Here is a 22,557-nt window from a genome sequence, read left to right on the forward strand (position 1 = left end):
TGCATGTTAGAGAAATTTATTGTTTTGGTAAAGCCAGAACCAATGTCACCAACACAATGTTTAGGGTCTGAACACAATGTCAGTGGAGAAAAAGTTGCCATTTGTAAAAAAAAGTAGGATGGGAAAGGTGAAAATTTATTTTTCTTCAAAATTACAAAACAAAACCCTGCAAATAATAATGATAATAAAAAAAAAAAAGGACAGTAAATCTTTCACAGTAGGTGACAAAGTAAATGTGTGAGGAGGATGTTTTATTGTCCTAAACTAAATCCCACCATTGGGATTTTTCCAATAATATTATTACGAGCAACATCAATAAAAAAATAATTACAAGTTTCAAAGAGGCCCGGATCTCAAGCAGCAGTGATGAAAGCTGAGTGAGTTTGAGTGCCAAGAGACAAGACCAGTGGCCATTTCAGGACAGTCTTATGCGGAGAGGTCACTGTTATTAAAACGCTCTTGATCATAAAACTCGGCCACAACCTTGCGACCTGCAAACCAGCGGTTGTTGAGAGCTTGGATGGCCTTGTTCATTTCATCAGCATCAGAGAACTCCACAAAGATCTTCACTATTATCTCAGCATCGTCATCCTCACCCTGTCGTTCCTGGTATATGATAACCCGATTAACAGCACCATACTTCCCACATTCCTCCATCACTTCACCTTCCAGGTCATCGTCAATGTCCTCTGGGCCCACCATATTGCGCAGCACCATAATTGTTGACTGCACATGGGCAAAAAGAGGTAGAAAAAAATGGGGTAAACTGACATGATATATTACAGGGATAGTTGACTGAAAAAAATTAATTGTCAATTTATTCACCCTGAAGTTTTTCCAAATATGTACAAGTTTCTTTTTTTTTGTTGAACTCCAAATATTTTTAATAATGTTAGTAACCAAACAGCTGAAGGTCCCTATTGACTTCCACAGTATGAGGAACAATATACTATGGAAGCCAATGACGACCAGAAACTATCATTAGTTACCATGTTACCAACATTATTCAAAATACATTTTGTGTTCAACAGGAGCAATGAATTCCTACAGGTTTGGAACAACATTAGGGTGATAAAATAACAAGGATTTCAGTTTTGGGTGACTAATAGTCTTTAATGACATTTCCGAACTTGGCTTCTTTGCAGAAACTTGATTTGTTCATTTAATGTTTGTTGACAGTTGTCAAAAATTAGATAAATGAAACTTTTTTTTTTTTTTTTAATTATTGCTCTTAACTTACTCTTAGGACTTTGACCAATTTGCAATTGTCTCTCTAATATTTAACATCCAAACGATGCAATGCGGTCTAACCTTCGACTGCATGACTGTTTGTTTTCCTCCACTTGCACTGACGCTTAGCTGCTCCAGTTCACGGTCCTGTCCATTTCCGACTGGTGCACTCTGATCCTCAGTCCGCCTGCGGTCTTCCTCTCTCTTGACCTCTGAATGTGTTTGTGCTGCAGATGTTGGTGTTCCTGCAGACGCAGATGTGACGGGTGGGGATGCTAGTACTGGGTTGACCAAACCAACCTGAGGGACTACAGGTAGAGTGGGGCGAGCAGGTGTCACACCTATCAAATTAATAACAAAGAGACGAGTTATTCAGATAACATGTCATTTTTTTCATTTTACAGATATATATATATAAAAAAGTTATATATAAAAAAAGTTTTATATATATATATATGTATATATATATATATATATATATATATATACACACACACACACACACACACACACACACACATACATATATACACAAACATACATATTTATCAATGCTAACATTTGTTTTGACGGCGGTGCGGTAGTGTTTTGATGGCGGTGCAGTAGTTTTTGTGTTTAGAAAGCGGTGCGGTAGTGTTTTGATGGCGGTGCGGTGGTGTTTTGATGGCAGTGTTTGATGGCGGTGCGGTAGTGTTTTCATGGCGGTGTATTTGATGGCGGTGCGGTGGTGTTTTGATGGCAGTGTTTTAATGCCGGTGCGGTAGTGTTTTCATGGCGGTGTATTTGATGGGGGTGCGGTGGCGTTTTGATGGCAATGTTTGATGGCGGTGCGGTAGTGTTTTCATGGCGGTGTATTTGATGGCGGTGCGGTGGTGTTTTGATGGCAGTGTTTGATGCCGGTGCGGTAGTGTTTTCATGGCGGTGTATTTGATGGGGGTGCGGTGGCGTTTTGATGGCAATGTTTGATGGCGGTGCGGTAGTGTTTTCATGGCGGTGTATTTGATGGCGGTGCGGTGGTGTTTTGATGGCAGTGTTTGATGCCGGTGCGGTAGTGTTTTCATGGCGGTGTATTTGATGGGGGTGCGGTGGCGTTTTGATGGCGGTGCGGTAGTGTTTTGATGGCGGTGTGTTTGATGGCGGTGCGGTAGTGTTTTCATGCCGGTGTGTTTGATGGGGGTGCGGTGGCGTTTTGATGGCGGTGTGTTTGATGGCGGTGCGGTAGTGTTTTGATGGCGGTGTGTTTGATGGCGGTGCGGTAGTGTTTTCATGGCGGTGTGTTTGATGGGGGTGCGGTGGCGTTTTGATGGCGGTGTGTTTGATGGCGGTGCGGTAGTGTTTTGATGGCGGTGTGTTTGATGGCGGTGCGGTAGTGTTTTCATGGCGGTGTGTTTGATGGGGGTGCGGTGGCGTTTTTGATGGCGATGTGTTTTGATGGCGGTGCGGTAGTGTTTTGATGGCGGTGTGTTTGATGGCGGTGCGGTAGTGTTTTCATGGCGGTGTGTTTGATGGGGGTGCGGTGCCGTTTTTGATGGCGATGTGTTTGATGGCGGTGCGGTAGTGTTTTGATGGCTGTGTGTTTGATGGCGGTGCGGTAGTGTTTTGATGGCTGTGTGTTTGATGGCGGTGCGGTAGTGTTTTCATGGCGGTGTGTTTGATGGGGGTGCGGTGGCGTTTTGATGGCGATGTGTTTGATGGCGGTGCCTTAGTGTTTTGATGGCGGTGTGTTTGATGGGGGTGCGGTAGCGTTTTTGATGGCAGTGTGGTAGTGCGGTAGTGTTTTGATGGCAATGTGTTTGATGGCGGTGCAGTAGTGTTTTGATGGCGGTGCGGTAGTGTTTTGATGGCAATGTGTTTGATGGCAGTGCGGTAGTGTTTTGATGGCGGTGCGGTAGTGTTTTGATGGCGGTGCGGTAGTGTTTTGATGGCAATGTGTTTGATGGCAGTGCGGCAGTGTTTTGATGGCAGTGTGGTAGCAGTTTTGATGGCGGTGCGGTAGCAGTTTTGATGGCGGTGCGGTAGTGTTTTGATGGCGGTGCGGTAGTGTTTTGATGGCGGTGCGGTAGTGCTTTGATGGCAATGTGTTTGATGGCGGTGCGGTAGTGTTTTGATGGCGGTACGGTAGTGTTTTGATGGCGGTGTGTTTTATGGGGGTGCGGTAGTTTTTTGATGGCGGTGTGGTAGTGTTTTAAACGCATTGTTGTCCAGTCTGATTCTCCTGGCACAGTGTTGTCTCTCGGTGTCGGTTTTGAGAGGTGAGCAGCAGAGAAGCATCACTTTCAGCTGAGCCGTACAAAACAGCGTTTCCGAGCACTTCACTACTGTACATGCATGTTGATTTTATCAGACTATGTCGCGATGAGGTTAACATTTATTAATGGGTCATGTTTTGTCACTATTTAGGGTGGAATTTTTCTACCATATTCACTCATGACAGTAAAATAGGGCTTTCTAAGTCAATATACTGCAGAAGCCCATTTCCTCTCTCAATCTGTAGAAAATGTGGTTTACACCCACTCATACAATTGAATGAACTTTTTTTTTATATATATACAGTCATATACCGTGAAACTGGTATAATTTAGATAAATACTGTGATATTAATTTTGGTGTGAAGTGATTCGTTACAAGAAAACGTTTTGGTATTACAGTACTGATCCACAGCAATAGAGCAGCTCTAAATTAAAGATGAAGTATATGAACAGTGAAAGTAACAAAAGTTTGTAGAATACATGTTAATGGGCATAATTAAGTGTTAAAACAACTGAACGAAATATATATTTGTTAAATTAAAACAAAGATTATTTGATTTAGGCAGTATTTTTAAAAATCACAAATTGTGAAAATACAGGTATTGGTACTACGTAATAGTAAGTACCAATAAAGTATCTATATCGGCCTAGTTCTGCAAAAGTACTATAGGTGCATCCCTAATTGATGGCACAAGAATATTTAAGCTGGTTTGAACAGATGCATTAACAGCTGTTCTCTCAAATAAATGTTATGTAAAATGTTATTCACACTAAACAATCATCTTGATGTTAACAGGCTCTCAGGAATTTAAGATTTCAATTCAAACTGCATTGAGCTTCAAAGATGTGTTCAGAGATTTCTGCAGACCTGTGATGATGCCAGGGGCCTGGGCAGCCAGTACGGCCTGTGGAAGTCCCATTTGCTGACTGAGAATGTGTGCTGGTGAAGCGAGAGAACCCAGCACTGTTGCTCCAACAACAGCCTCCTGCAACAGCATCAAAACAAAGTGACAACTTGTTGAAAATGTGAAATTACAGTTTCCATGTCAACGTGAAATCCCTGATTTCAAATCCTCATCTGGTAAACAAACTGACACCATTATGACAACATATGCATAACACAGCTGTAATTGCATCAGCACCTCAACAACAATTTCTCTGAAAACTACCAAATCTCAGATATACCAGTTTTTTCCTATAATAGTATTAAACTAGTGTTCAACTTGATCTAAGGTTTAGCTCTCACCTGGGCAGTGATCCTGGCGGTCGCAGCAGCAGCAGCCACAGCTGCGGCAGGAGGCAGACCTCCAGGGGTTGTAGGTGTCAACAGAGGTATGGGAGGAGTAACAGCCTTCCCCACTCTTAAATACTGACCTCCAAGGTCAAATAGGTTCATAGATGAGACTGCATCCAGCGATGACTGAGGCTTTTCATATTCTACCCATGGTGAAATGGAGAAAATGGTTCCTCAATCTAGGCTTACAATAAGTTTTCATATCTCACATTTCTGGAAGCTTTAGGAATCGGTTTACACATTTGATTCTTGCATTACTCTTGCATACTTCAGCTTGCCATGTCTATAAGTAAAAAGCATGGCACAACTTAGTGAACTTCACTTTAAATATCTGGATCTGGAAAGACATCTCTAACAAATGATGCTGGAACTCTTGAAACGAATCGTAAGTTGCTCAAAAGTACAACATACAGCAATGACTCATTCTCCATAGGGTTTACAGTGCTTTTCTAGACGGCTCACCAATAAATCCATAGCCCTTGTGCTTTCCTGTGGTGGGTTCCCGTGCCAGCATACAACTTTTAATCTTTCCGAAGGCCTCAAAGACACTCTTAATGTCGTCATCAGATAGATCTGGGTGGATACAGGCTACATAGATTCGGTTGTAGGCACGTGCCTCCTCTGCCAGTTGGTCGATGATAGGCTGCGCCTGTCCAATGTTACTTGGCCGCCCCACCTACAGTACACATACCAGCACAGGTGCCACTAAGTGTAAGTGTTTGAAGGAATGAGTGTGTGCTAGTGTATGTAAATGCTTAGTGGTATAAAAAAGAAAAAAAAAAGAAAAAACCTGACCCAGTCTGCAAAGAGACTCAAGTACAGTAAAAGTTAATATATACTGCAGCTCAGCCCTTTAACTAATAAACTTATCAAAAGACCTTTTCTCCAAGATAGCTATTTGCATACAAGTAAAATGTACATTTAAATTAAATGTATGCATTTAGCAGACGCTTTTATCCAAAGTGCATTTAGGCTATCAATTTTCACTTGTGTGTTCCCAGGGAATCGAACCCCCAACCTTGCGCTTGATAGAAACCCAAGGTTTCGAATATATAAGTCTTCTTTACAATCTCATGCCACAATAAAATCTAAACATAAGTGAAAAATGTATTCATGACAGTACTTTAATATTAGCTAATTCTAGCCTATAGCCATTGTACTGGTCACTGTAAGAGCATGGATGAGTTCGAGAACAAAAAACAAAAAAAAAAGTTGACTAATGTGTCTGTGATTGTTTAAAAAACAGTTTTTTGGATTGGTGGTATCTGTGCTGCAGGTGGGGCGGCCAGGCAAACACCAGCCAGGCGCAGCCCATCATCAGCACATCCCGGACAGAGAAGAGCAGGCCTCAAACAAACGCTCCCTCTGCAGCTCCTAGAGAAACGGAGCTCCGAAAACAAACAGTGTGACAGTGTGGAAGCATGGCATTGCATACACTCACATTCAGGTTAGAGGACAGATATGCACATAAAGACAAGAGTTACTCAGGTAACACACACACACAGATACTGGCAGACCTAGATTAAGTCTGCTTACAGCTTCTCTGAGTCAAGCACACACAAAAGCAACAAAACAGAAAAAATAACTCCCTGTCAGTGAGCTGTAAAAAAGGGAGTTTAAGAATGATTGTCCAGTTTTTAACCCACCTTAATGTTCCTTCCACCCAGCATAACAGAGTTCATCTGCTCCAAAGCCAGCTGAGCTGCTTCAGGAAGCTCATACTCCACAAAGGCAAAGCCCTGAGACAGAGTTATGAATGTGGACAAGGTTTACATGCTTCCTACTTATATATACATTTTCTACAAATGCCGCTTTGTGCGTGTTCAAAAAATAAAAAAATTAAAGAAGAGCTTTAGAGATCGAGATGATCATCAAAAATGAACAGATGTTTTGTTGGTTGTTGTAGGATACACACACAAAACCTCCATGTTTATGCTTCTAGCCAAAAAGGGGCATTATACAGCCTGGTATAATAAATTATCTGTGTGGTATTTTCAACTAAAACTTCACAAGCACATTCGGAGGACACCGGAGACTTACATCTTGTAAAGGAGCATAAAATTAATTTGAAAAACTTTGGACAGAAATAGACTCAGACCTGGCTCATAGCATACCTTGTGTTTCATGGTGACAGAGTCCCAAGACATATCAATGCTCTTAATGGGACCAAAGGGGGCGAAGGCCTGCCGTATGGTATCTTCCCCCAGCTCATAATAAATGGAGCCCACATACACACGGCACATGATGGCTAGAGCTCGCTGCCTCTGTGCGGCCACCTGGTGGTCATGAAAGGAAGAGACAACAATAGTGAAGATTAGCCTCTGAACAAGAAAATGAAGGGGGTAAAAAAAAAAACACACAAAGCACCAAAGACAATGAGATCAAATATAGCAAGGGACTGAATTTTTTTTTAGCTTCTGTTTTAGTACTACTTCCCACTTCTTTTGGTCCTCTATACTTACTCATTATTTACATCACTTACCATTAACGACAAACACAGCAAGGTAAATTAGGAACATGTGGCACAGCCCCTTCTGACCATTTTGAGAGTGCTGCTTGCATGTTTCTAAATTAGTGTGAGTGCTTGCAGACTAAAACATGTACCCCCAGTTTCACAGACATGGCTTAAGGCTAGTCCCAGACTAAAATGCATGTGTAAGCGGTCGCAACTGAAAATATCTTGATCTGACTTATCTTAAAATGTCAGTTCCATTGTTCTGTTTCAAGATGCACATATGTAACATTTCCTTCTAAGGCATTTTAATAAGAGCTGCTTAAATATCTCAATTTAAGTAAGGCCTAGTCCTGGTTTAAGCTAAGCCCGTCTGTGAAACCGGGACATAGAGTTATAACTGACTGAATTCTGCCAAAGAATACTGATAGCCTAAATAGCTAACATGTGAAAGTAACCCCTTAGCACAACTAAATACCCTGGATAATGAGCTGAGGTGAAATCAGTTCTCTTTTCATGAGGTGAGCTTTTGGACTTACATATCAGATCACGGTTGAGGGAGAATCAGCACAAATCTAACACATGTATCATAGTTTAATTATTACTTATCATTCAAGTTTTGGATTGCATGTCAGCCACATGACGAAAGTATACGATTACACACAAGGTTTAAAGTTTAGGCAGATTCAATTTGGATTGTCGTAGTGACCGCTAACCCTCTTTTACAGCAGACAAAGATGACATTTAAACAACACAGCATATTCACAAAGGAGAAATGGATCATCCACTCCATTCACAACACACAATGCCCACAAGATTTCTTAAGACAAATGGATCTTCAGGTAGAAAAATAAACTTCAATCAATGAGCAGTGACATGAGGGTGCACACACAGGTGTCCATGCAATGATTCAGAATGGCAAATATGAAATAGACAGTCAGTAAATGAAGAATGTCCTGTGTAATGGTCATACTAAAAGCCCTCCACCCTGTTCCTGTCATTTAAAACATCTTCTATGGCATTCATTAACACTGAAAATGTGCAGTCAGTTCATGTTATGTCATCTTGCATCCTGTTTAATAAAATGGGTGACCAAACTCAAACGTCATTCACAACAAAGCCATGTCTACTTTTTAAATATGCTGCTGCAAATGTCTAGGTTATCAGGCCAATGGCGGTTAAAGAAGGGTAACGGTCATTATGCCAAAACGCGTACAGAAGGTAAATAAAAGTTAATCTATTGACCGATTGTAAAGATGAGAGAGGATCTCCAAAGCCCATTGTCACTGCTGCCATCTGAAACACAGTAAAGATGGAAAAGTGCTGAAAAAGGTTAGATATCTATTTTATCCTTTGCAGACAGACATAATATTCCAGACAGTTTTTCTGACTGGTCAATGCCTCCGAATTCAACTTTAAACTGTGCCCACCTCTTAAAAACACCACTTAATTTGACTCAAGACCTGAAACATTTCACAAGGCAACAGAGATACTAATAGGTATAACTTTCAACAAACTACGGTAGGCTGCTCAGATTTTCCATCTGTTCACAGAGGCAAGAAATAAACTAAGCACTGATTGTGTAGGTTTCCTTTGGATAACTCATCTGCTGTTGACTCTTCGGACATCATGATGTCTGCTTTGGTAGTGCAGTACATAATGTGTCCAATTTCTAGATTTAAAGATTTTGATCAAACAGAAACACACTTAAACTAGGCATTGTAGTAACAAGCATGAATACCAGAAAAAGACCTCAACCAAACTGGCAGAGAGGTAGGGCATATAAAATAATACAGGAGTTATTCCAGTGGCGTGTTCCAGTCTAATCTTAACGCTAATTGGACCAAATAAAAAGAGCATTTCACAAGACTTGATATGTGTGAAGAAAAAAAAAAGAAGGAAAAACAAAAAAAGTGACACCCTGACCACCTAGGTGTAAAAACTTGCAATTATCAATGGGAATTTAAGGCTCAGAGATTTGTCCTTATAGATATCCGTTTAAACAGACAGATCATTTGAAATCTCCTGCATTTTCTTAAATCTCTAATGTACAATTAAAAGAACATCACACAATATTAGGAAAATATAATATGCAAGTATGAAAGATCAGTTCCATTTTTGCAGACTTGCGTCAGTCATTTCAGCATTATAAATCCTACACCTTTACATGACCCAATGTAGTTTCAGTCACACTACTGGTTTGACAATCAAATATTTCAATTCTGTAAATTCTCTCAAATAAGAAAGCAACATTAACATTGTATCACATCAAAAGCATTCTGAATGATCAGCTCATAATGTTGGCTCACCTGCAGGTTTGTGAGCTGCTGCTGCTGGTGGGCGATGGTCTGTTTCACTAAAACACTCTTGATGCTCTGTTCCATGGCATACTTCTTAGCCTAAAAGAGAGAGAGGGGCTATTAACACAGGCTATTTAGTTTCTATCAACATAAGGACACTATTTTACCCAATATTCATGGACTACATAATTAATAGTTAAGAGTGCTTATTACAATGCGAATGAAGCCACGTTTCCACCACAGGAACTTTACCCAGGAACTAGGGACTTTGGGCTGGTACTGGTTTTTTCACTGCAGGAAACAGGATCTAAATAAAGTTCCGGGTAAAACACCTCTCAAAAAGTCCCTGCTGGCGAGGTGGTACTTTTTCAAATGTCCGGAACTTTCGGGGGGCGGGCCTTGGGCTCTAAACCTGCTGATTGGTTGAGTTCATGCAGCATTGTGATTTCTACCACCATTTATTCTGATCATTTTCAAAATAATACTGTTACTGTGTCATAAAATGCAGTTTTAAAAGTATTTCAGGCAAGAATGTAGTTGTTTAAAACTCAAATCTGCAGTGTATTTATAAAGACAGCGCCTATTGTCAGAGACCATCAGCTCCACGTGAACAGTGGGAGCTCAGTGCTCCTGTATCCCCCCAGAGCAGTCTCACCTCGGCTAGTCCTTCTGACATTTGCCGCTGGCTCTGATGTCTCTTTAGTGGTTAAACCAAAAAAAAAATCATTTTGGGTAAATCTCACAGGTGATCTTTGGTCTTTATTCAATTTATCTATACATGTTAAAATGAAAATAGAGGAAATTTATATATTTTGTTTCATTGTAATGTAGGCGGTCTATATAAATATTTCCTTGAACTACATTTCTGCAGCTATTAATAGGTTTAAATGAAAACTAAAGGAGGCAGTGGTATTTGATATATTTCGTCTTATTGTAAATATACAGTGAGGAAAATTGTAGTAGCCAAGGTGAGCAGACTGATGTTATCAAGTACGCTGCTGTTAACAGAATTTTACCGGACTTGCGTCGTCCAGTCTGCGTGAGTTCACACTCCTGAGTCGAACTCACAAAGTCCGAACTACCGAGGATGCAAGTCCAAAATATGCATACTTTGGATTGAAAAATGCGCGCAGACGTCACCAGACTATTTGCCTAATCTTCACGGTACTTTAGACTAGGGCTGCACAATGTGTCGTTTAAGCATCGATACAGCGATGTACGAATCCACGATAGTCACATCGCAGGATGTGCGATGTAGGCTGTCGTAGTTGATCCGTTATTCATTAACTGTACGGGCCAGCTGCTTCCGGCCCTTGAGGAATGTGATTCGCGGAGAGCGTGCGAGAGAGAGAGAAAGAGCGAATGAGCAAGCCTCGGCCGCATGCTCACCGTCTTCAAATAACACGAGCGCTGTCTTGCTCTCTCTCCCTCGCGCATATTAATCAATTGACACGATGGTAAAATGAGAATGTAAGTGTGCTCACCCCATTTTTGTAAGAAAAAATTTGATTAGAATTCATATCGCAATATATATAGCAGAAAAATAAAATATTGCAATGTCATTTTTTTCCCCAATATCGTGCAGCCCTACTTTAGACTGCAGTGGAAATGCAGTAAGCAACAGGTCTGGGGGGAAAATAGTTCCTGGTACAATTGTTCCGGGATGCAGCATTAGTTAGCTTTAATTCTCTTCTAACAGTCACAGAGACTGATTGCTGGTTGGTCAGGTTTGGTAAAAAAAAAAAAAAAACCATTTACATACACTAATCTTATTTATGGAAAAGCATCCATCCTGTGGCTTTGACTTTTAATTAAGAATCTATTTTAAGATGGAGCTGTGGCACAGCACTAGCACACATGCTCTTGACACACTGGAGCAGATGACGCAGGTTGGCGTTCACCCTCTCTCCACTACCAGGGATTGAAATTATATGCTCCTGAAAAGTAATCTGTGCGACTCCAAAAAATATTTGGGAGCATTTGTGCGAGTACAAATAATTGTTGTGGTGCGACCGATCTTCATTTCTCTGCAACACATTCGCAAATTACTACACAGTTTGTGCCTGCTGTGAGCCAATACACCATTCTATCCAAGGTTACATAAAAAGCTTAATTTTTACATTCTTAACTTTGATGCGTATTTTAGATTGGTTATATTAGCCATCAATCCTATCGACATCGGAGACGCCACGTGACAGAGAGCTAACTCTGGAGTCAGAACTGACCAGTTTTTGTTTTATTTCAGCCAATTTCTGTTCTGGACTTGAACAAACTGCATTGTAATAATTTCACACAAATGACATTTAGGAAAATTATATCAATGTAATATTACAGAGACACTGAAGATGGATGTTAAGAGAAAGAATGTTAAGAAAATACTGTAGCAGGCAAAACAAGCTCACTGATTACAAGGGGTGTAAGAAAACAGATACACGGGAGTATCGCAATATTTTGTTTGGCAATATTGTATCGATTCTCAAAAATGGAATATCAATATTTAAAAAAATTAATAAGTCAAGATTCATGGCAGTTGTTTAGTTTTGAGTTTATATCCTGATCACTAATGGTCTTAACCTCCAAAATCCAGAGTGAAAGGAAATACTAGCATCAAGGCACGCTACTAATGTTTATATAGCATTAATATAGTTTTCTGCTAGTGATAGAGGAAATAATTATCCCAGTTTTTATTTTTTTTTCGGTGTACAAAGTTGAAATTTGCTGTCATTTGGGCTTTTTTTTTTGGTAACGTCTACCACAGGAGGAAGAGGCTCTCGCGTGGCTGCAGCTTTCTCTCATTTTGGGGGCGTTTTGTGGAGTTGGGGCAGTGCTCGTGTCGCTGTCTCTGTGATTCCACGCAGAACATAGATACAAATTGATCCTGTAAGCACTTTATTTTCTATTGATATTAAGCAGATGTAATTATTTTGCTTAAATCAAAATGTTATGGCATTGTATGTTACAATTGTAAACTTAAACTGTGAACCTTTAAAGTAGGGTATAAAAAATATATATGGTATTTTAATTTAAAAAAAAATGTATACGTGTATATATTTAACTAAAGGATCCTGCAGGCACTTTATTTTCCCCATTTACTCGTACGACAAAAAGTGGTTCAATAACGTTGAATGTTACAGGGACTGATTACCGCAAATGCAGATCCCACTGTGTACTGGTTGAATAATTTTTATTACCATATTTTTCGGACTATAAGTCGCATCTGAGTACAAGTTGCATCAGTCCAAAAATACACCATGACGGGAAAAAAAAACAAAACATACCGTATTTTCTGGACAAGTCACACTTTTTTTCATAGTTTGGCTGGTCCTGCGACTTGTAGTCAGGTGCGACTTATTTATCAAAATTAATTTGACATGAACAGAGACAAATGAACCAAGAGAAATGAATCAATAGAAATCATTACCGTCTCCATCTGCGAGAGGGCCTGCTCAGTGCTCCTGACTTATAGTCCAGTGCGACATATATATGTTTTTTCCTCATCATGACGTATTTTTGGACTGATGCGACTTATACCCCGGTGCGACTTAATAGTCCGAAAAATAAGGTATATAAGTCGCACTGGTCACATTTATTTAGACCCAAGAACCAAGAGAAAACATGACCGTCTACAGCCGCAAGAGGGCGCTCTATGCTGCTCAGTGGTAGACTACAGGAGTAATGAGCAGCATAGAGCGCCCTCTGGCGGCTGTAGACTAATTTTCTCTTGGTTCATTTCTCTTAGTTCATATCAAATTAATTTTGATAAATAAGTCGCACCTGACTACAAGTTGCAGGACATGCCAAACTATGAAAAAAAGTGTGACTTGTAGTCCGGAAAATACGGTACTAAGGTCTGCATTTAGTGGGGTGTTCTTAATGACGGCTTTGCTAAAAATATATCCCATTCCTAAAACAAGAAATATCCCAATAAATCATCTTTGCTTAAAGTATCACAATGTATCGCAACATATTGTATCACAACCCCTGTATCGCGATACATATCACATCACCAGATTCTTGGGAATACACAGCCCTACAGAATTAGCCATGAAAGATCGATGCATTGCTACCAAGAAATGCCGGGCAGTGTGTGGCAAATAATTCAGGATCAGGTTAAATTGTTGAAGCTTTTAATTATCAGGGTGTTGCCAACTGACTGGCAGTTGTAATGATCCTTAATATTCAACGGGGACTCCTAAATTTTTGTTGGTGATCCTAGCTTCTTGAAAATAATTCCCGCCTAAAGAAATTTGAATGGTTGTGGGTTGGGTCTCTGGCTGTCCGACGTGCAGTGTGAAAGGGGCTTAACAAAGATATGAAAGTCTAAGACAAACCTAAAAGATAAGACTATAAAACTTTACTATTACCTTTTGTAGCGCCTCCTGTTGCTCTGGAGTAAGAGGCGGTAATACAAGCTTGGCACCTGTGCCTTGTCCATTCTCCATCATCAGACCTTTGCCTCACTGAAAAAGCAATTCAACGAACATGAAAAAATAAAAGACAGCACATTGTTCAAGTGTTTGCATACCAGAAATTCCTGCAAATCAGTATCCACACATATGAATTTGACATCTTCAATTTATAGCTTGCCCAAAACAAACACATCAAGAAATAAATACATATTTATCAAATCCAAATGCATGTAAATTATACACTAAGGAAAGATTATGCAGCTTACCTATGAGGCGAACCGTATTATGACGACCAGGATTGTGAAGCCTTGGAGACTTGCTGGCAATGCTCTCACAATTTTACTATGATCTGTGGTTCATGGAAATGCACATAGCATAATAATTTAAAACCATGGTCCAAGTGCAATAACAAGAAGCTGTGGATAGCTGACTTTCTTCCATGAAACACAAAAGGGGAAAGGCAGAAGGACAGCCTCAGTCACCATTTATCTCCTTTTGTGTTCCCAAGGAGAAAGTCAGTAACACAGATTTGTAAAAACAAACAAAAAGTAACGATACAATTTTAGGGGAAACTACGCCTTTAAGCAATTGCTGGTAATTACCATATCTCCAGCAGCATCACTACATTTTCTTTCCTGACAATAGCATTATGCTAAAATACTGTACCGACTTCGTGTTCACTCTAACTTTCTACTAGATTATTTCCCCTGCAAGGTGCAAACTGGTCCAATTAGAATAAGTCATGAACCTATTTCACAAGCCAATATAGTATTCATACTGAAACATTTGTTAATTTAAAAACCTTACAAAAAATCAGGATAACCGAACTCACAGGAATCTCTATTTGCGTTTAGGTTTTTCTGCCATTTTCAACTAAGCGTACACAAAATATCAACACTAAACTGAACTGGCAGTTTTATCATCTTCAAAATAGCTGTATATCAACAAAGAGGTTAGAGACACGCAGTGGCGCGCTTGTGCTGGCACATTAAACCAGCAGCGGTGCTAGCCGACTTAAAGCTGTAAAATACAATGATTTAAGCAAGCTGGAGCAGGATTCATGGCCTTACTATCTACACGCGTCTCAAACAAACTGTAGCCGTTTTCGAATATGAGGTAAATCCCACATAAACCAGAAAACGCACAGCAACATGCTGCTAGCATTAGCCTAGTTAGCAACGAACAGAAGCTAACGAGCTTTCACGGAGGCCTCGTGTACACACGACTGGAGGTGAATTGAAACGGTAAGACGTACAATTAGAGGAAATTCACCCAATGTTAACTATAACCACTGAGATGTTTAAAAAAACAGTCCTATTTTGAAGTAAACATGTACGGTAATCATCATTACCGCAGTGTTCCGCGTTACCGCCATGTAGTGATCCACACTGAGGACTCCGCAGCACTAAAGAAACACACCAGACCTGGAGCGAGCGGCGCGCGCCTTCCGCCGGATCACTCGGGTCACGTGGTCTAGAGCAGCCGTTTGCCCTGACGTCACTGTCGCTGGATCAGGCCGAACACTAGGAGTACATTGTTTCGACTTATTATCACCTTTGAAAATAGTTTTTACATTTGAAATGTTTACCTATTTATTTGCTTATTTATGTGGAAATTTTGATTCTCGTAGAAGAAAGACAGGTATTTGAGCCATGACACGCCCCCTGCAGGCTTTATATCTCAAACCAGCGGAATACACTTCAGCTGCCTTTCTCTCCAGTCTTGTAAAAAGGTAAAAAACATAGAGATAGTAAAGAAACTTCTTCTTCTCTGATGCAACAGCAATCGTTTTCCAATTTAAGCATACTGCCTCCACCAGGCTCAGGCTGAGCTCAAAATTAGAACAAATTTAGAGACACTGCTCTGTCAAGAGTGCTTCTAGATTTAAGATCTGTTTTTATTTTTCTGGATTACTGTAAGATAAGACATTTGTACGTTTAGTTACATTCATATAACACTGACACATAGGTATGTACACACAAGCTATTAAAGTAAACATAATCAGGAACAGAAACAGGAGCTGGAGGCTTTGCATTGTCATTATGCAGATGTTGAGATCCAGAAGCAGATGGTGTATAAACAATAAACAATTCCAGTATTTGGTTGTTCTGTTTAAACATTTATTCCTTTTAAAATCACAGTTTTTAGGTGAACTCCTGGCAGAAGTGTCCCGTATCTAGATCAAGGGTTAGGGTAAACCAGCAGGTTTAGGAGAACTCGCAGAAACAATACTCGTAATGCGGAAGTAGGAAGTAAATATACAAAACAATTTCACTTTTAGGACTACGATGTCAACTGGGCCTGTGTATACTTCGTGTCCGCTCACTTTTGCTTTTAATGCCATAAATTTGTATTGACGTCGAATAGAAAGCTTAAGTGATAACTCTCCCAGTGTACTCTGGGCACTAACGTTAACAGCTTCACCTTTAAATACGTTTTTTTATTTGTGCTTTAAGTCGACAAATGCATTGCGATTAAAATGTAAGGCTACTGTAAGAGACCGGTGAATATTTGCTTCTTTGCGGGGGTAGGAGAATCCACACCTGCTTCAGACACAGGTAATGTGTTTTAGTACTTGACCGACACTAACAGTACCTGACATGGATGTCCTTCTGGCGGCGATAGAGATCCTGACGGACCCATCTTCCCAACAGGAGCACTGTGAGCCATTCAGCCTGTCCCGATTATTAAGAAATCACATGCTCAGTTGATAACACGTGGGTATGCAACATGTTTGTATCTAATTGTATTGTATAGTGATTGAGACGAATGAAGAGGAGCCAGATCCAAGCACACCATCTTGTGATCACCCCAGTGTGTGTGGCATTAGTGTGGATTTGAAAAAAGGTGATGGTGTTGAGGATGGGGAAGCCTCTCACATCTCTCCAGCCAACCAAGGTTCAACCAAACAAGGTAAAATTGCAAAGTAAGAAATCTGTGCTTACATAGAGACCATGTTGGTGAATGAAGTCACATTTAGTTTGGCTAGCCACAATTAATATGTGCAGTGGATCAACTTGGACGTGGACTTCATAGATTATACAGTATAATAAATAATTGGATATTACTTTGTATAGTTAAGCATAGCATCGAAATTCCATGACTGCATTTATTTGTTTATTTATTTGTTTGTTTTTTACATTGTTAAAAAACAGACTTTATATTGATCATAGAATCGTGAAATAAATTTATAACAGTTTCTTTGGGAAAAAAAACAGTAGAACAAATTATTAATAACAAGAACTGAAAATTCAGCTTTGCCATCACAGCAGTAAATTACATTGTATAAATATATTCATATTAGAAAACATTATCTCTCTCTCTCTCTCTCTGTGTGTGTGTGTGAAAAATGTACAGACCCCAGCCTTTTGATCTGTACTGTATAGTGATAACCTTAGTTTAATAATAATAGTAAACAAACATTTAAATAAATGAACTCAAGTCAGTGGTTCTCAACTAGTTGTGCTTCAGGACTCAGATTTCCAAAAGTAAAAATATAAAAACAACTAATATATTACTAACCAGCTAACTAAATAATAAAACGTATTGATATTAACAAACTACATAGGTCTAACAAAATACTACATGATTAACATGATCATAGCTGAACAGGATTAAAAAAAAACCAAATCATAAACAACAACAGAACAGTGATTTACTGACCCGGTGGGCTAAATGATATGTTTGAATTAGCCCAAAAAAATAATAATAAAAAAAAAAAATTCCTTAAAGTTTGATTGGACACGCAATCTCTGCTGTCAGCAAGAAAAAGATGATGTCTGTGATCATATCAGACCTGCAGACATTTTAGAGAAACTGTATTGTTAATCAACTGATCATTTATGTCAGTGGTAAATGGTTAATGCATTCTTGTTAGACAAGGCAAGGCAAGTTTATTTATGTAGCACATTTCGTACACAATGGTAATTCAAAGTGCTTTACATAAAAGAAAGTTAAATAATCATGGAGAACAAAAATATATATATTTTTTTAAACTTTGGAAATGATTTAAAAATAGACTTTTTTAAAATTAATTTAAAGGAATAGAAAATGATTTTACATAAAATACAGTGCAAAATACAGTGTTAAATAAAAGTAACAATTTATTTTTTGAAATCTTACTAACCCCAAACTTTTGAATGCTTACGTACATTAAAAGGGAGGAACAGCCTTATTTTAAGCGATTTGTTGTCAAGTCCAATTCAATTTTAAAATAAATATTAAAATGTTGTATTATTCAGATTACATTCACTGCATGCTACTGTCATTTTTTTTTCATTTTCAGAAACTGGTAAGAGGAAAAGGAGTTGCTCAAAAAAGAGCACAAAAACAGGAGTTCGCTCTAACAAATCAAATCACCATTGCTTCAAATGCGGGCAAAGCTTCAAAACGTCTGTTCACTTTAAAAGACATAAACTAGTTCATTCAGGAGAGAGGCCTCATGGTTGTCCTGAATGCGACAAGAGGTTCATTACGCTCCCTGAACTCAAAGTACATCTGCGTGTTCACTCAGGAGAAAAACCCTACCACTGTTCTGAATGTGGAAAGAGCTTTGCTCAGTCAGGGTCATTTTCCAATCACCGCAAGCTTCATAGAAATGAAAAACCCCATCACTGCCCTGAGTGTAACAAGCGTTTCCAGCAACTTATAGATCTACGAATTCACCGAAGGATTCATACGGGAGAGAAGCCGTACATGTGCTCACAATGCTGGAAGGCCTTTACTACATCCGGAGCATTACGAATTCATCTACGAACCCACACTGGTGAAAAACCTTACGAGTGCAAAGAATGCGGGAAGACGTTCTGCCAGCTAGGTGGACTTAAAGTTCACAGACGTGTTCATTCAGGAGAGAGGCCTTACGTTTGCTCCGTGTGCGAGAAGCGCTTCAAGGGACATGCCAATTTGATCACACACAAGCGCATTCACACTGGAGAAAAGCCTTATCGGTGCACCGTATGCAACAAGACGTTCACCGACAGCAGGAGGCTGAAAGAGCACCAGCCACCTCAGTCAGTAGAGAAACAGTTCCGGTGCGGCGTGTGCAGTGAAGCTTTCGGCGCTTTCTGTCAGCTTAAAGAACACCAGCAGTGTCACAAAGGAGAGAAGCACCATCGCTGTACTGAGTGCGGAAAGGCCTTCACGCATTTATATTTACTGAGGAGTCACCAGCGTGCACACTCCGATGAGAGACCATATTCCTGCGCTGAATGTGGAAAGGGCTTCCGCCGGTCATTTGACCTGAAAATGCACCTGAACACTCACAGTGAGACACGGCCTCATCTTTGCTCGGAGTGTGGAAAGAGCTTCCGCAGGGCTGCAGAGCTTAGGATACATCTGAGAGTTCATACGGGAGAAAAGCCTTATCCCTGCTCCGTCTGCGGCATGGGCTTCAAACAGACATCACAACTCAAAGTGCATGAGCGCACTCACACAGGAGAAAGGCCTTTCCTCTGCACGGACTGTGGGAAGACCTTCAAAGACAAGAGAAGCCTGCTAACACACCAGAGAGTGCACCATAAATAAAGAAATTCTTCTATTATAATATATATTTGGAATATACAGTGAATTATTGAGGGTTGAAAGCACTTTGGCCACAACAGGGACATTTTAACGTGCTGATGATCACATTACAGTATGCTCTATACTACTCTAGGGTATATTGGTACCTAAGACCCTACTGGGTAAATGCAAATTAGTGAAGATTTTATTCTTGCTTATGTCTTAAACTGTCCACTCAAAGATGTTTTTGGGAGTATGTACAGGAATATCATACATCTTGTTCATTATTTATACATCTAGGGTTATCCTGAAAGAAATTAGCTGTCTGGCCTTCTTTGAAGAGTAATTGCTTATGGATTTCCAGGGTTTTTATGCAGTATTTGAATTTTATATAACTTAATGATTTTCTATTTATCTAGTATATGTGATCCTGGACCACAAAACCAGTTATAAGTCACTGGGGTATATTTGTAGCAATAGCCATCGTTTGATTAGTTATTTGCATTGCTAAGAAATCATTTGGACAAATTTAAAAGGTGATTTTCTCAGTATTTTGATATTTTTGCACCATCAGATTCCAGATTTTCAAATAGTTGCATCTCGGCCAAATATTTTCAGATATTTGTAAATCTAATAAACCATACATCAAGGGAAATCAGCTTTCAGATGATGTACTGTATAAATCTCGATTTAAAAAAATTGATCCTTATGACAGGTTTTGTGGTCCAGGGTCACATATAATGTATTTTCTTGTCTTATTCTAATAGTTAAATCATGCTCAAATTAAACTAAATACTTTATTTTAAGTTTGTATACGTTTTCCACGTTATAGAACAGGTTTTTTAATCACATACCTTCACACAAATAAATTCTCTTTCGTTTATAAAAGTAAAGGATACTTTTTTACCAAACAGACCCACAAGGAAGGACAGGCATTTAAAACATGACAAGCTTAGACTTCAAAATTCAAGAGGAACACATTATGACAATTAGAGCAGCTTCATGTATAACAGTGATACCAGTATTTGTCTCGTGTACATAAGCATATTTAAAAAAAATATTGCTTTGCTTTTTCTATTTCACATGTTATAAATACAATCTGTAAGAAAAAACAAAAACAATAATTTTTAATTGATGTGTGTCATTAATGTGTGCTGACCTTAATGTATTCATTCATGATATTTTTTGGGGAAGCATAAACAATCACATAAAACTAAGCAACAGCGATGCACATGTTGCAATGCCAGCAGTGAACAACTCTTAAAAGAACAACATTTCAATAATCTAAAGAACCCTTTCCCATTTATAAAGAACCTTTTGTTCAATGTATGTTAAAAGTTCTTCACGGAACTAGATAACAATGAAGAACCTTTATTTTCAAGAGTGTATGAAAACAGATGAAGAGTTTGCCTATATGCCACTTTTAGCTTAGAGACGGGATGCTATATAGATGAGCTGTTTTACAGTTCAAGATCAACCAAAAGAGGGCAGTATATACATTTGAATGCATTGGCCATCACTTACCTAAAGGTTTTTAAATGATGTTACTTAAAGGGATAGTTCACCCAAACATTTTAATTCTGTCATCATTCACTCACCCTTGTGTTGTTCCAAACCTGTATGAGTTGCTTTCTTATGTTGAACATAAAAGAAGATATTTTGAAGATTGCTGGTAATCAAACAGTTGGTGGTTCCCATTGACTTCCATAGTATTTATTTTCCTATATACATGTTTGGAATGACATGAGGGTGAGTAAATTTTCATTTTTGGGTGAACTATCCCTTTAATACCTCAGGATCAAATCTACCTCTAAGCACAGTGTTACATTTAAGTAAATATTAATAGTTATTAGTACCTCTTTTGTACAAAATGTGTAGAATTTAAAATGAAATAAAATGTCTATTTTTAAATGTTGACGAACATGACCCCCCGCCCCTAAAAAAAAAACACAACTTTTGTAGGTCTGCACCACCAGACCTAAAATGGTCAAATTCTAGCACATCAAATAAACATGAAACCATCCATAAAACACATATTTATTCGAGTTTCATCAATAAGACACTGACTAGTAAACGTCTGACGTGGATAAAATTATAGCCTCTCATAGTACTTACACAAAGCTTGTTGCGATTGTCACATATTGCAGATAACGTTTTCTGCTTAAAGCTGCAGTAGGTAACTTTTGTAAAAATATATTTTTTACATATTTGTTAAACCTGTCATTATGTCCTGACAGTAGAATATGAGACAGATAATCTGTGAAAAAATCAAGCTCCTCTGGCTCCTCCCAGTGGTCCTATTGCCATTTGCAGAAACTCCATCGCTCCCGGTAAGAAAACAACCAATCAGAGCTGCGGTCCGTAACTTTGTTTGTGTTCAAAATGTAGAAAAATGTATAATAAGCGAGTACACCATGAATCCATTTTCCAAACCGTGTTTTTAGCTTGTCCTGAATCACTAGGGTGCACCTATAATAAGTGTTTATATTCAGACTATTTTAGATTGCTTCGGGGGTACCGTGGCGGAGTAACCCAGTACCTTTGTGATTCTTCATAGACATAAACGGAGAGAAGTAGTTCCGGCTACGATGTTCTTCCGCAAGACGCAAGCAGTTCTGTTTATTAACCGCTAGAGCATCAAAAGTTACCTACCGCAGCTTTAATATGTTAATGTATTTAACGTAAGTCAGGAGACAAAAACACTCAAATGGCAAATGTATATTCATAATTGAAAAGGGAATTTCATTTTTTCAGGGTTTCAACATTGCATAAACATAAAAAATCATGGTGGTGAAAAGATGTTTCTAATTGAGATTTTTTTGAGAGTTTTGATTTTACTCCAGCTAAAGCACTCAAATCTGAGAGTCAATTACTTTCATGCAAGTAAATGAGAATGTGACCATTAGTCTTAGTGCTAGTGCATTTTACAATTTATGCATCAATGTTTGTCATTTTATCCAAATGCAGTTCAACACATTAGCCCACTTAACATAAATCAGTGGTTTATTAAACATCAGTAAATCTGTCTGGGAATCCTCTGTAGCTCATTAATGAAACACAGAGGACTTTCCTTTCTTCTACAAGTAGAATAAACAACTGAAATGCATTTTATTACTGTCTC

General features: G+C 39.0%; 2 protein-coding genes across 5 annotated transcripts; one reads left to right on the forward strand and one right to left on the reverse strand.

Moving 5' to 3' along the window:
• On the reverse strand, nucleotides 1-16,550 carry LOC128016754 (poly(U)-binding-splicing factor PUF60-B). 3 transcript variants are annotated; one of them, XM_052601531.1, is made up of 12 exons: nucleotides 16,530-16,550; nucleotides 14,201-14,283; nucleotides 13,890-13,985; nucleotides 9,535-9,624; nucleotides 8,471-8,521; nucleotides 6,888-7,049; nucleotides 6,420-6,512; nucleotides 5,236-5,449; nucleotides 4,726-4,916; nucleotides 4,348-4,465; nucleotides 1,312-1,571; nucleotides 1-726 (listed from the first exon to the last, which is right to left on the reverse strand). In XM_052601531.1, exons 3-12 carry the CDS (start codon nucleotides 13,968-13,970, stop codon nucleotides 427-429), a joined length of 1,560 nt encoding a protein of 519 aa, XP_052457491.1. In that variant the 5' UTR covers nucleotides 13,971-13,985; nucleotides 14,201-14,283; nucleotides 16,530-16,550; the 3' UTR covers nucleotides 1-426. The 3 variants fall into 3 exon arrangements, with proteins under 3 accessions (XP_052457491.1, XP_052457492.1, XP_052457493.1); XM_052601532.1 differs by lacking the exon at nucleotides 16,530-16,550 and adding an exon at nucleotides 15,286-15,443; XM_052601533.1 differs by lacking the exons at nucleotides 8,471-8,521; nucleotides 16,530-16,550 and adding an exon at nucleotides 15,286-15,443.
• On the forward strand, nucleotides 15,537-19,483 carry LOC128016755 (zinc finger protein 501). Of its 2 annotated transcripts, XM_052601535.1 has the most exons (4): nucleotides 15,537-15,666; nucleotides 16,466-16,595; nucleotides 16,692-16,847; nucleotides 18,220-19,483. In XM_052601535.1, the coding sequence occupies exons 2-4, from the start codon at nucleotides 16,535-16,537 to the stop codon at nucleotides 19,458-19,460; spliced, it is 1,458 nt and encodes a 485-aa protein (XP_052457495.1). In that variant the 5' UTR covers nucleotides 15,537-15,666; nucleotides 16,466-16,534; the 3' UTR covers nucleotides 19,461-19,483. The 2 variants fall into 2 exon arrangements, with proteins under 2 accessions (XP_052457495.1, XP_052457494.1); XM_052601534.1 differs by lacking the exon at nucleotides 15,537-15,666 and having other exon boundaries at nucleotides 15,689-16,595.
• The last annotated feature ends 3,074 nt before the right edge of the window (nucleotides 19,484-22,557 follow it).

Source organism: Carassius gibelio, chromosome A7 (assembly GCF_023724105.1).
Source record: "Carassius gibelio isolate Cgi1373 ecotype wild population from Czech Republic chromosome A7, carGib1.2-hapl.c, whole genome shotgun sequence".
Classification (NCBI taxonomy): domain Eukaryota; kingdom Metazoa; phylum Chordata; class Actinopteri; order Cypriniformes; family Cyprinidae; genus Carassius; species Carassius gibelio.